Consider the following 13,574-nt stretch of genomic DNA (forward strand, 5'->3'; position numbering starts at 1 on the left):
CAATGATTAGCCCCATTTTATAGATGAGGAAATTGAGACAGACAGAGGTTAAGGACCTGCCCAAGTTCACATAGCCATTAAGTGATTGGGGCTAGGTTTGAACTGACTCCGGGTCAAATGTTCTATTGTTCTATCCACTCCAATACCTACCTGCCTGACAGAGCAGGTCTTCCCCTTGCCTTAGGTCTATAGTAAGGAAAAAGAGATGTTCTATCATTTAGGAGAAAGAAATTCTTCAGCAAACTCTGCTAATGGACAAGACCAATGTACAGAGGGTGTAAAATGGTGGTCAATTCTAGCACCTATCACAATGCCTTTTAGCTTGGAGGCATGTAATAGTTTTTTTTTTGCATTGAATTGTTTAACCTTTCAGCTCTTTCTCATGACTACAGCAGTATATGGGTACTGGAGGCAGAGGTCAAATAATGAGAGAGGTAGACTGTAAGAAAACAATAGCCTCAAACATGGAAGAGACCCCAGAGGCTCTATTCTAACCCATATCTAAACAGGCATTCCCCTTTCAACTCTTGAGGTAACCCATTCTAATTTTGATCATCACTGACCATTAGGAAACGTTTCCTGACTTACTAACAATTCAAGCTGGCCAACCTGTTTGATGAATTGGAATAGTAAATTCGCATACCTTCATTTACTTCTTTCTCTGCTTACACTCTGAATGGCCTCCTTTCGGTCCCTAATATCTATTGATAGAGCATTTATTAAAAACTTACCATGTGCCAGATATCGTGCCAATCAGTGGAGGCGCTAAGCCAGTAAAACAGTCCTCTTCCTACTAGGGGTATGCAAACCAGCAGGAGAGTCAATTGTTACATTTTTCAGTATGAGCATTTACCCCTTGGAAATAGCAAATGCTATGAATTGGGGCTCAATTTATTGTTTCGTTGATTGTCTAAACTTTAGAAAGTGCTAATGAAGCAGATTAACCTTAAAATTATGTGTGTGTATTTTTGCCCCAGAGAGCCTGGTTGTTAAACATTTACCAGCATACCCCCTCTATTGCTCTATAAACATTTCTTGAGCTTAGCAAGAATGCAGTAAAAGGCTTAGAAAATGAAGTTGTCATCAGACTGGAGGTCTAATGATTTAATAGTGATGATGATGATGATAGGCATTTATATAGTGCTGTAAGATTTACAAAGTGCTTTACTTCTATTATCTATCTCACCCCCCAGTCCCAACCCTCAAGAGGCTTACATTCTAGTGGAGTGCTTGGATGGGGGCAGGGTGGCTGATGAGGTGACAAAGAAGTCCAGAAAGTGAGTTGAGCTAGGTCTCCTCCTGAAATGGTAATCTGGGCAAGGGAGTCACCGATTTAGAGACTGGGGCCTTGGTTTAGAGTTTTCTCCAGTGTAGGAAGGATAAGGGTAAGGGAGTAGAGATGGAGTCTGGAAATAATAGTAATCTTGTCAGATAAGCAAAATTTTCTTTAAAAAAACTTTTTATGGATACATTTGTTTTAATACAACAGACACTACCCAACAAGTATTCAAACTTCCCACAAACAGTTAAGCAAAACCACATTATAGAATAATTTCAATTGATAGCATACCATTTTCCCTTTTGTTTTTACCAGTTGTAGATAGATAGAAGTAGTATATGCTTTGACGATTAATAATTTGGGACCTACATCCTCTATTATCTTGACCTGAATTTTGTTGCCTTTTGGTTGTTAATTTATTTATGCTGTTGTAGTCATTGTAGAGACTGGTCTTTTTACTGTATTCACCCTACATCTTTTCATACATTTTCAAGTTTCCCTGAAGTCCTCATATCTGGCATTCTCATTATTCCATTACATTCATATGTCACAATTTGTTCATCCATTTCCCAATCATTGAAAACATATTTTGTTTCCAGCTTTTTGTTATTAAAATAATGCTGTTATGAATAGTTTTGTGCATATGGGTCTTTTCTTATTGTAATTAAGTTCCTCAAAGCATAAAACCCAATAGTGGGATTGTTGGGTCACAGGATATGTACAACTTAGTAAATTTTCTTGCATAATTTCCAATTGTTTGCTAGAATTGTTAGGACCAATTCAGGGCTCCACCAACAGAGGACTAGTGTACTCTTTCCCTACAGTTTCACTACTGAATTTTCCCATCTTTGGCAGTTTGATACTTTGATGGATATGAAGTGATATCTTGGTTGTTTTGATTTTCACTTCTCTGATTATTTGAACAAATTTCTAAGATGGCTGTTGATAGTTGCATTTTCCTTTGAAAAACATTTGATCCTGTCCTGGGAAAAGTTCCCTAAAAGACTGACTTAAGCTTACAGCAATTCACTGTCATCATCGATATTTGAAGTAAGGATTCCCCCCTTTCCTTTCTTTCAATTCCAGCTGCATAGATTTAGTTTGCACAGAAGCTTTGTGATATCTATGCCTTCTGTAATATCTGTAATCTATGCCTATGTAATATCTCAATGCATTCTCATACACATTCTCAAAAACAAAACTATAACCTTTTATTCTCTATGTCATGACTTTTATAAAACACACTTTTCTTGATTGACATACACATTTCTCATAAGGGGCAGATGCATACATGTAGGGTGGTGGCAGTTCTGGTTAACTATTGATAAAGAAGTTGGAGAAAGCCTTAAGAATATCACTACAATTCACTTCCTTTTTCTCCTTCTCCTTCTTCTGAGTTAGATAACTACAAATATTAGAGCATGGCAATGGAGATAATAAAGGCCATAGTAGAGAAAGCTGTGATTTTATGAGGTAGTAGATGGGAATTAAAGAAATAGGTGAACAATACTACAGAGAAATGGAGTGGGTGGAGAAGGAGCAGCTGTGTAGCAGTGGGAAAAGGTCTCCAGACTGTGTAGATAGGCAGAAGGAGAGACCATCTATATAATATAGCTAATCTACATGTAATTAAGTATTGCTGTTATAAATTCAAGGTTTTTTTTTTTAAGAAAAAGAGCCTGAGACATTTAAAATACTTGAATTTAATGGGAGAGTTCTTATAGTTAGTTTTTCAAACCATGAAACTACACAATTCCCATCAGTAGTATAGGATTTCACATTTACTTTATGAGAAATATAGGATTTCTTGGTTGGGCAGCATAGGATTATGCTTATTAATATTTTTGGAGTTGGTTTCTGCCTCCATCACTGCATGGGAACAATAGACCCTCAATAACTCTGAGAATAATATTGCCTCAGAGTTGGAAGGGACTCCCAAACCCAACTCGGCCAATGCAATCTGAGTAGGAATTTCACTGAAAATGTCATTCACAAAGGGTCGTCCATCTTCTGCTTGAAGATCTCCATTGATGGGGAACACACTCTCTCCTGAGGAATGAATTCCACTTTTAGATTACTCTGATTGTCAGAAAGTTTTCTTGAAGTCTTCCTTTCTGCATTTTCCAACAGTTTCTCCTGGTTGTGCCTTCTGGGCCCAATCAAAACAAATTTAATTTCTTTTTCTCATGGGAACCTTTTAAATACTTGAAGACATCCATAATATTCTCCCTAACCCTTCTCTTCCAAACATTTCTACTGGATTCACCTGTATCTTCCTACAGAGTTGTTTCAGGTTGATCTTTACAGAATGAATGGATAAATCAGTCAATAAGTCTTTAGAACACAGAGTGCATTTTACCTTTTACCTGTTTAAATAACCCCCCAAGAAGGACTTCTCAAGGACATCCAGTGAATCAGCACTCCTCAGGAACAGATGCCATCAAGTTATACAAGAGGAGTGTCTGGCTCATGGAATCAAGTAATTATATGGAAATATATTCCCTACCAGCCCAGATGGAGTTTCCCCCCACTTTTTCCTTGCTGTTTTTCTATCTGAAAATTTAAAAAAAAGCAACAAAAGGAAACTTTATGTGAAAACTTCCATAATGCAATCTGGAAGTGATCAATTTAAAGATGCAAAAGTCAGCAGGTTTGGCATTTAGGATTTTCACAGACACATTGAGCTTGTCTTCATGGGATGCTTGTATTATTCTGGATTACTGTCTTCTTACAAGATCACTATTATGAATGTGCTCCTTTTGATTATCTTGGCTGTTAGCCCTGAATATATGAGCAAGTTAATACTATATATGAATTTTAATGTTCGTCTCACTTCAGTATGCTGCCGAAATAAGATTAAGGGAAGCTCAGATGGGGACTAGGAGTTGGTTTGAGGTTTCTGGGGATTCTAATCTACTGGGAGTGGAATTTCCAGGATATCCTGATTTTCTCTCTGCCTTGCCCCTTTCCAAAGTAAATCAGAATCTCTGGGGAAGGAGAAAAGAAGAAAGGGAAAGAGGTCCCTAGAACCTATAATTCTTGTATTGTACTTAGAACCACACACAGAGCTGAAGGGACCTTAGAGATCCAACTCTTTCCTTTTAAAGATGAGGAAACTGAGGCCAGAGAGCCTTTTTTGAGACTGGCCAGGGCTATGAGGCCATTCGAGACCTGCAGCAATTCTTTGTGTGTGGGGGGTAGGGAGTAAGTAATCCAGAGTAGTTTCATTGTTGCTTTAGGCTTTGGGAGTATAAACTGGGGTGATGTGGCTTAATGGGTAGATTTGGTGTCATGATGACCTGGGTTTGAATCTTGCCAATTTTGCTCCAGATACTTATTAGGGATCTGTCCCAGACAAATCACACAACTTTATTCAGACTGTTTCCTCATCCATAAAATGGAGACCCAAGATGGCAGAGAAAAGGCAGGCACTCACCTGAGCTCTCCCAAAATTCCCCTCCAAACAACTCTCATCCATCAACTAGAGAAATTAACATCTGAATCACTTCCCCTCACAGAGTTGGTGTGAGGGAGAGATGATAAAATAAACTACAAAACTTAAAAAGCTCTAGGCAGCTAGATGGTGCAGTGGCTAGAACAGGGAATGTGGAGTGAGGAAGACCTGTGTTCAAATCTTGCCAGACGCTAGCTAGCTGTGTGACTGTGGCCAAGTCACTTAAACCCTGTAAGCCTCAGTTTCCTCATCTGTGAAATGGGAATGATAATTAATAATAATAATAACTCCTACCTCCTAGGCTGTTGTGAGAAAAAGGTTAATATTTGTAAAGTACTATAGAAGTATTAGCTATTATTATTATGGTTATTATATAATTATTATCATTATTATCATTTAGTTATTGTTATGTCAATGATGCCTTAGTCAGTTCATGCCCAGCAGAGCATGGGTCATAAATAAGCGATGCTACTTTAGCCTGTAACACCCCTTGGCATCTAGCCACTGTTACGTTGGACAGGATTATTCATAGATGTTTGGGGAATGCCCACATGGACTAAGGTGCCTATCTCTATCCACACCGATATAGCTAACCACTGTGGGATCTTCTGTATTAGGAGCTAACATTCTGAGGTCCCTTCCAACCCGAGCGAGGTCTGTGATCCTGTTTGGATCCTGGGTACCGCCTTCTAAATCACTCAATTTCCAATAATACTTTACTGCTGTGCAAAAGGAAATCTATTCCTAGGACTACTTTCTGCCTCTCTTGTGGACAGACTGAGAGCCTGCATCCTGAGGGAGTTAGAGAAGTGAGACCATACTGAAAAGGGGGAGGCATTCAGACCAGAGAGTTGGGAGGCAGGGAGAGTGGAGCTAGAGACCAAGCTGGACATTCTTTTTCCCCTTAAAGTTGGACCTGTCCCCTTTCATGCTGAGCTCAGGGATGCTTTCATGCCCAGGCTGGTTTAAGTTACCTTCAGAGAAAGACTTCCAGCTTCTACTCTTGCAGGGCAACACATGTGTTGAAGGTTAAAAAGGGAGAATGGGTTGCCCCCTACTCTCCCACCTTTTCATAAAACTAAACCTGCAGGTTCCTTGGTATAAGGCAGAAGTATGGAACACACACACAACACACCCCAAGTGCTACCAAACCAGATTAAAATGTAATTGGGAAATAATGAACAAAGCAGATTAAAAATACAATAAAGCATAAATAATATCACATCTTAAGACTAAGTCAATATGCGGCCCACAGGCATACTTATGTGTGGAGTGATGGTTCCACCTTTTTATCTGAGTTTGACACCACTGGTGTAAGGAACTTCTCATGATGAATTACATCTACCATCATGGTAGGTGGTTCAGTCTGAAGTCAGGAAGACCTGAGTTCAAATGCAGCCTCAGACATTTACTAGCTGTGTGACCCTGGGCAAGTCACTTAACCTCTGTTTGCCTCAGTTTCCTCATCTGTAAAATGGAGATGATAATAGCACCTCCCTTTAGGATTGTTCTGAGGAGAAAATGAGACCGCTTAGCACAAAGTAAGTGCCATATATATTAGTTATTATTATTATTAATATTCCCAATACATGTCAGCATCTCTCAGCAACTTGTAGTCTTAGCGATTGGCTGGATGCACTGAGAGGTTAAATACTTTAGCCAGGATCACACTGTCACTTTGTCAGTAGTGGGAATGAGATCAACATCTTCCTGACTACGAGGTCAACTCTTTATCCACTGTAGCACGCTGCCTTTCTCTTCTTTAATTGTTTTTGCTTTTAACAGCATCTTTTGGGCTAATCTATTCTCTTTTTACTTTATGGTAGATGTGTTTTGAGAATTTAAAATGATATGGATTTCTCGTTACCTTGGTTTCCGCCTTTGTCAAGCCTAGTTCTCAGTGGGAATACAGAAAAATAATTACTGTCTCCTCTGGGCACTTGAAAAATGCATGATTAAAAGCAAAATGAATAGAAACAACTTGAGCATTTTCTGGACAGGTTTGCCCACATCCAACTTCTGCTGATCCACTTCCAGTATTTCTCACCTTCTCTTACAGCCCCAGGGGCCACGAAGATTCATTTCAAGTCAGTGCTATTGAAAAGCCCAGGGCAGCTAAAACCTTCTTAATGTGTGCTTCTCATCTGGTCTGCAGAGAATGCTGTAACTTGTTAATGCCCTGACCCCTGCCCCTCCAAACCCACCCCCCCAATTTTTTTTTTCTTTTTGAGTGTAACTAACTAGGACTTTAAATCAGTACCATTCCCTCCACTGTGAGCCATCCAAAAAAACCATTTTAAAGTTGTAAAAAATTCTCCATTCCATGTCACGCCTCCTGCTATAGGCCCAAGGCCTGAGGATGATGGAACATATTTGTAACAGGACAGTACAGTGTGCTGAACAGGTGGTCCGCTCTGGAACTGTGTAAACACCAGTCCATGGAGAAACAGGACACAGAGAGAGGAGACTAGACAAATATCCCTGTAAAACGCAAATCTCTCTACAGCTGGAGTCAAATTTCTCCATTCCATGTCACGTTGCTTATTTTATCTAACCTCACAGAATTCGGTATAACTTCCTTTTCTTGGGAATATGTGGGAAATAGAGAGAAAGCCTCTTAAAAGGGGCCTGTGCCCAACACAGGCAGGGGGTGAGTCACTAGATTTCATTTGAGGTGCTACAAGCAGGGCTGACCCTAGCCAAAACTGTGAAAGTGACAAAGTGAGACAGACCCCTTTCTGAGCCCCTTCCCCTTCTATCTCAGGTGCAAAGTGGCTTGTATCCTAGTCCCCTACTCCAAGTAAAAATCTGCTCTCAGGAAATGACTTGGTATTAGTCATTTCTACCTTAGTGTGAATTTCAATCAATGTGTGATCTCCCTGAGGGTCATTTACATTTTAAACTCTTTCAGAAGTGATAGAAATAAAAATTTTATCCTGAAATGATAAGTAGAAACCAGCAAATGGGAGATTTAAAAAAAATAGAGGGAGGGCTTTTCGGGCACCTCTGAAATCCACCATAATGGTGTTGTTGAAGACCCGCTTGACCTATAGTTGAAGTCTGCCCTGTCTGATAGTTACTACTTAGAAATCTGTATTGGGAATCTTTTTGATTAAAAATAATATCCTAGATTTGTGTTAGGTTGGTGTAGTGGAAAGAGCACTGGTCTGGGAATCAGAAGACCTACATTCCTATTCCACCACTTCAAGGAATGGACTATATTACCTTGGACAAGTCACTTGAACCTTTTCACCTCTAATTTCCTTAACTATAAAATGAAAGGGTTAATCTGCTTGACCTCTAATATCTCTATCCCAACTCTGAAATCCTATATCTGAAACAACAATAACAAAATCTATAAAAAAAGCCAAATGTGAACTTTATTCTGGGCCAACAGTGAGTCAACTAACATTTAGTAAATGCCTACTACGTGCCAGGCAGGCACTGAGCTAAGCTGGGGCTTCAAAGATGGGTTCCTACCCTCAAGTAAATTACACAATTCCATCAGGGAGAACTTTCCAGATCATTAGATATGTTTTAAATTGTTGTTTGCCAAGGATTCTCTTAGGATCTTTACTTTTTGGAGTACCTTTGGGTATTTGACTTCCAATTTAATCTAATACCCTGATTTTTTTGGTTCCTCAAGACTATTTCTTCCATTTCCAGAACTCTTGTTCTGTTCTATTTTTCATTTGCCCCTTCCCTCTTCCCTCTCCTGTAGGAATTCTGATTCTAGGAATCCCAGCATAAGTTAAGGTTGACCCCAAAGTGTTCCAAGATTTCCCCTTTGGGAAATATAGGTCTTGGCAACTCTGGGAAAGTCCAAACCCTGCCCTGAAGGTCAGTAGTCTTGGGCAAGGGAATTTGCTGTAGGGAGTGCTCTATGTGAAAAGCATTTAAAGCTCTTCTTAGCTTTCTATCCTTACACTCTCCTCCACACACTCTATAATGCAGTTACAATGGATTACTTGCCAATTGAAGAAGTTTCCTTGTCTGGGGGTTCCCTATACCAATGAAATCAAACGTCTAATGCCTGTCCTTTCACATTTGCCATTTCTTGCAGTGAAATGATATTCCATTACATTTATGCACTACCATTTGTTCAGCCATGCCCCAACTGAAAGGCACCCACTTTACTTAGTTCTTTGCTCCCACAAAAAGTACTGTGATAACTATTTTTATAGATATGCCTTTTTTTCCTTTAACCTCCTTGGGATCTAGCTATAGTACACCTGGGTCAGAGAATCAGCAAGGTTTAGGGACTTTTTTAGTATAGTTCCAAATCGTTTTCCAAAATGGTGGCACCAGCCTCAAAATGGTGGCACTCCACTGACTCTGCATTCGTGTGCCTTAGACTGGAACCTCTTCAGAACTAGATTATAGCCATGTGTGATGGCATATACATCTATAATTCATGCAACTGGGGGGGCAAGGCCTGTGGACCACTTGACCTCAGGAGTTCTGATCTGCTCTAGGGTTGAAGTTGGTTGGATATCCACCTTAAGTCTGTCACCAACATGGTGAGCCTCTGAGGGAAGATGTGGGTGGAGAGGAGAGCACTGGGTTGCTTGAGAGAAATGAACTGGCTCAGGTTGGAAGCAGAGCAGGTCAGACCACAGTGCCCAACACAAAGTAGGTTCTCAATAAATGCTTATTCATTGACTGACACCTCAAGACTCTAAGGGAACTTAAAAAATAGCAAGAGAAGGAATTAGCTAATCGATTTTCTTTCTCCTTCAAGAACTAAACAATGAAGCTAGTCCTTCTATTCCCAAATTCCTTCTGTGTCACAGGAGTAGTCATGTACATAGCCTTCAGAAGTCCTTAGTACTTCTGTTCCCAAACTCCTTCTGTATCACAGGAGTAGTCATGCACATAGCCTTCAGAAGTCCTTAGTCAAAGCCACCATTCTTAATAGATTGGAAGAGGGAAACCTTCTTTGACCGTAGACACTGGGGCTGTAGTCAAGCTTGAGCTGAGGGAGTTGGGTATCATTTGACAATTCTAGTAATCCTGAAATGCAAAAGTAAGAGTTGGCAAAAACAAATGCAGATGTCTTGAAGGGTTTTTCACAGGATTTTTTTCCTTTTCCACGCACAACTTGCTCCCACTTGGTTGGCTTCAGGAACGATCTTGTTGTGTCTGAAGACCGAAGGTCACAGGAGGCACAGTTTCAGGATCTCTGTTTTTCCTCCTATTGAGTAGTCTCTTAGGGTTTCTTTGCATCCTGGAATCTCTTCCTTTCTCTGCTGAATTTGTCTTCAAAAGTTGACTTGAGAGCACACTTGGTGCTGCCTTCCCCCACACACCCAAAGTGTTGGTTGTGCTGCTGGTCTGATGGAAGCTACTAGACTTGTTATCAGAAGCCCAGAGTTTAAGTCCTTCCTTTGAATCTGTTTTGCTCTGTGATGCTGGCCATTCAATTCAATTTGATAAACATTTATTAAGTGCTTACTATGTGTCAGGCACCGTGCTAAGTGCTGGGGATAAAAATAAGAAAAGGAAAATGTCTTCCCTTAAGGAGCTTATAATCTGTCGGGAGAAGACAACATATGAAACAAAGCTATAGAGTGGGGAGGGAGAAGGGGGTAAGTCACAACTTCCCTGGGCCTTCCCTTCTTTACTTATAAAATGAGAGAGTCAGACTAGACAACCTTAGAGTGCCCCTGCAGCTCGGATTTATGATGCTACAGCTTTAGCTCTCTGAACCTCTGTTTCCTAATCTGTTAAATGTAGAACTCATGTTCCTCAAAGTTGTTGTGAGTAAAGCACTCTACAGGGTGTTCCTAAGGTCGGGACACATAGGCAAAAATGCATATTTTCAAGAAATGAAATGAATGAAATTTTCAACCACATTTTATTTAATTGGAATATTAACAAATAACATCTTCGATATGATTTCCTTCATTTGTGATGCAAATGTTGATGTGCTTTGCAAGATTCACGTGAACTTGATACAATAACTCCACATTGCCATCAATTTTCCTATGTGTCCAGACTTTAGGAACACCCTGTAGAAATGGGGATGGTTGTTATTGTAAGTTTTCTTAGCTTATAACAAAGTCCTCCACTGAGATGATGTTTGTGTTCCATTCTATTTTTCAGGGGGCAGCACAGGTACATCCCCGACCACCTCCAGCACCGGAACCCCATCTCCTTCTGCCTCGTCTCATCTTTTGTCTCCATCCTGTTCTCCTCCCACCTTTCACCTGGCCCCCAACACTTTCAATGTGGGCTGCCGGGAGAGCCAGCTGTGCAACCTGAACCTCTCTGATTATCCACCCTGTGCCAGGAGCAACATGGCTGCCTTGCAGAGCTACCCGGGCCTGAGTGACAGCAGCTACAACCGTTTGCAAAGTGGTACGGCCTTGGCCAGCCAGTCCTCTGAAACCTTCATGCCTCAGAGGACTCCATCCCTGATCTCAGGAATACCAACTCCTCCTTCATTACCCAGCAATGGCAAGATGGAAGCCTATGGTAGCCAGCTGGGCTCTTTTCCTGCCTCCCAATTTCAGTATGTCATGCAGGCAGGCAACCCAGCCTCCAGCTCTTCTTCCCCACATGTGTTTGGTGGCAGCCATATGCAGCAGAGCTCCTACAATGCCTTCTCCCTTCACAACCCTTACAACCTCTATGGTTACAACTTTCCCACCTCCCCCAGGCTAGCTGCAAGCCCAGAGAAACTGACCACCTCTCAAAGCACTTTACTCTGTTCATCTCCCTCCAATGGGGCCTTTGGTGAGAGGCAGTATCTGCCCACAGGGATGGAACATGGCATGCATATGATCAGCCCCTCCTCAGCCAATCAGCAGACAGCCAACACCTGTGACAGCCGGCAGTACGGGTCCGTCCCTGGCTCTTCCTCCTCCCAGATGTCTGTGCATATGGTTTAATGAGGAACCTGACCTCTCATCACCAAAGACCCTCCACTGTTTCCATGAAGGCATCCTCGTTGTCAGGAGCTCGAAGCCTTTTAATGAACAGTGGAACTGCATATATTTTTTTCTTCTGAAGGGGGTGGGGTGGGATTAACCCCAACAACAAAGAGATGCTCTTAAGCTCTCATAGGACACTTGAGATGGAATTTACATCTGACTTCCTGGCCCATGCTCACAATATCCAAAGACTTAGCCTTGTTATCCAGTGTCTAACCTCTAACCCTAAGTGGCCTTTGGAAAGATGGGACAATCGTTTTATATTAATATAAGAGAGAGGCTAGAGTGTAACAGCCAATGAAACATGCGTATATATATATATATATATACATACATACATACCTATACATACATATATACATATATATATATAAACACATACAAACACACATACACACACATACACTTAACACTCACTGTCAACTAGGGTGAGTTCTTTATGAAGGGAGGCTCAGGGTGGGTACTTCACCAAGGACTGGTCTTTCTACAAAGCTACATGGTCTGGGAAGGCTACCCTTGACCCCTACCCCCCGGGACCCCATCTGTTTCTGGAGTGAACCAGACCATCTGAAATCACTCCCCGTTGATGAGGGGTAGATGGACATCAGAGCCACAATTGGACTTTACTTCCTGAAGGAAGGTGCTCTCCTGACTTTGGCTCCTTCCAGCTGATTAGCTATTGTCCTGAAAATTCAGTGGTGCCATTGATGTGATAGGAGAGAGTGAAAGGAATGGAAAGAGAGAAAGAAATAAAGGAAGAAGGAAAAAAGTGAAAAAGAGAAAGAGAATGAGGATGTGTGAACAGTGGTGAGAATTTAATTCACCAAAGAAACTGTTTTTCCCCCCCAACAGGATACGAAAACATGATTTTACTGAGGAAGAGACCTCTTTGGGACACTCCAGTTCCCACTATATACACAAATACTCTTGGCCAGGGTGCCAGGTGGGAAAGGAGATGGGGGAAGGGCTGCATCTTAGCTCTACAGGTTCTGTCAGTGGTATTCTTCCAGAATCCAGAGGTGCACCAACTTGAGGAAGTTTGACTCCCCAAAACATGCATCTTACTTAGTATGGGAAGGGGAAAGAGAATGGGAATGGGAGTGTGGGAAAGGAGTTTGATAATTCAGCCTGATCTTGTTGAAATCAGGGGCATTGAAGAGAGAGAGACCTGGTCAGCTACAAGTGAACCAAGGCAGCTGACCTGGATTTAGTGCCTTGCATGCCAGAGTGGCCATAGAAAATTTGTAAAGTTTCACAGAAATTCAGAGAGCAGAATTTCAGAGAAACTCATCTTGCCCCTTCCCTTAGAGCACAGTTTTAAACAAATAGATGGTTGCATTTTGAAGTTTCTTTAATTTCTTCCCTCTACCCCTCCCTTCCCCATAGCCTTTAACAGTTTAAAAAAAATTGCAGCTTGGTATAAGCTAAGCATTTAAGTGGTGTGAAACTGCGATTATCCCAAGTAACAGAATACAGATATTATTAAGATTTTGGTTTTGAGGTGTTGTAGATAAATGTATTTATGTGCCTAGTGGGGAATTCAATATTATGAATATTAAAAAGGGGCAATAAAAAGGGTATGTAAAATATGTATGAAGAAAAAGGTGTATAAAAATTTGCCCTATGCACGGAATTCTGTTTCTAAGTGCCAAGCACAAAATGCCGCTAAATAAATCTTTGCAATTGTTTCTTGTGTGTCTGTTGATTTGAGAAGACCAGCTCCTCCCCAAGCAAAATATTTTTGGCGAAGTCTCCTGGGATATGTGACAAGGGTGTCAAACCCAGACAATGATTTCTGTTGATAGTGTTCTATGGTCAGGAGTATAGAAGATCTTGCTTTAGGAACAAAGATTAAAAGCAGAGGTGTTGCAGAGCAGAGGGAGGCAGAGTGGATTAGTAGAGATAG

The 13,574-nt window shown here is 41.0% G+C and overlaps 1 protein-coding gene across 4 annotated transcripts in view; it reads left to right on the forward strand.

The window, feature by feature from the left end:
• Positions 1-13,357, forward strand: part of TBX15 (T-box transcription factor 15) — a 145,544-nt gene extending 132,187 nt beyond the window's left edge. For 2 of the 4 annotated variants that reach the window (XM_036768097.1, XM_036768096.1), the window contains one exon: positions 10,839-13,357. In XM_036768097.1, the coding sequence (XP_036623992.1) occupies positions 10,839-11,626 (788 nt within the window). In that variant the 3' untranslated portion in view covers positions 11,627-13,357. The remainder of the gene's footprint in view (positions 1-10,838) is intronic. The other 2 variants (XM_036768094.1, XM_036768095.1) reach the window with 2 other exon arrangements.
• The last annotated feature ends 217 nt before the right edge of the window (positions 13,358-13,574 follow it).

This window comes from Trichosurus vulpecula, chromosome 7 (assembly GCF_011100635.1).
Source record: "Trichosurus vulpecula isolate mTriVul1 chromosome 7, mTriVul1.pri, whole genome shotgun sequence".
NCBI lineage: Eukaryota > Metazoa > Chordata > Mammalia > Diprotodontia > Phalangeridae > Trichosurus > Trichosurus vulpecula.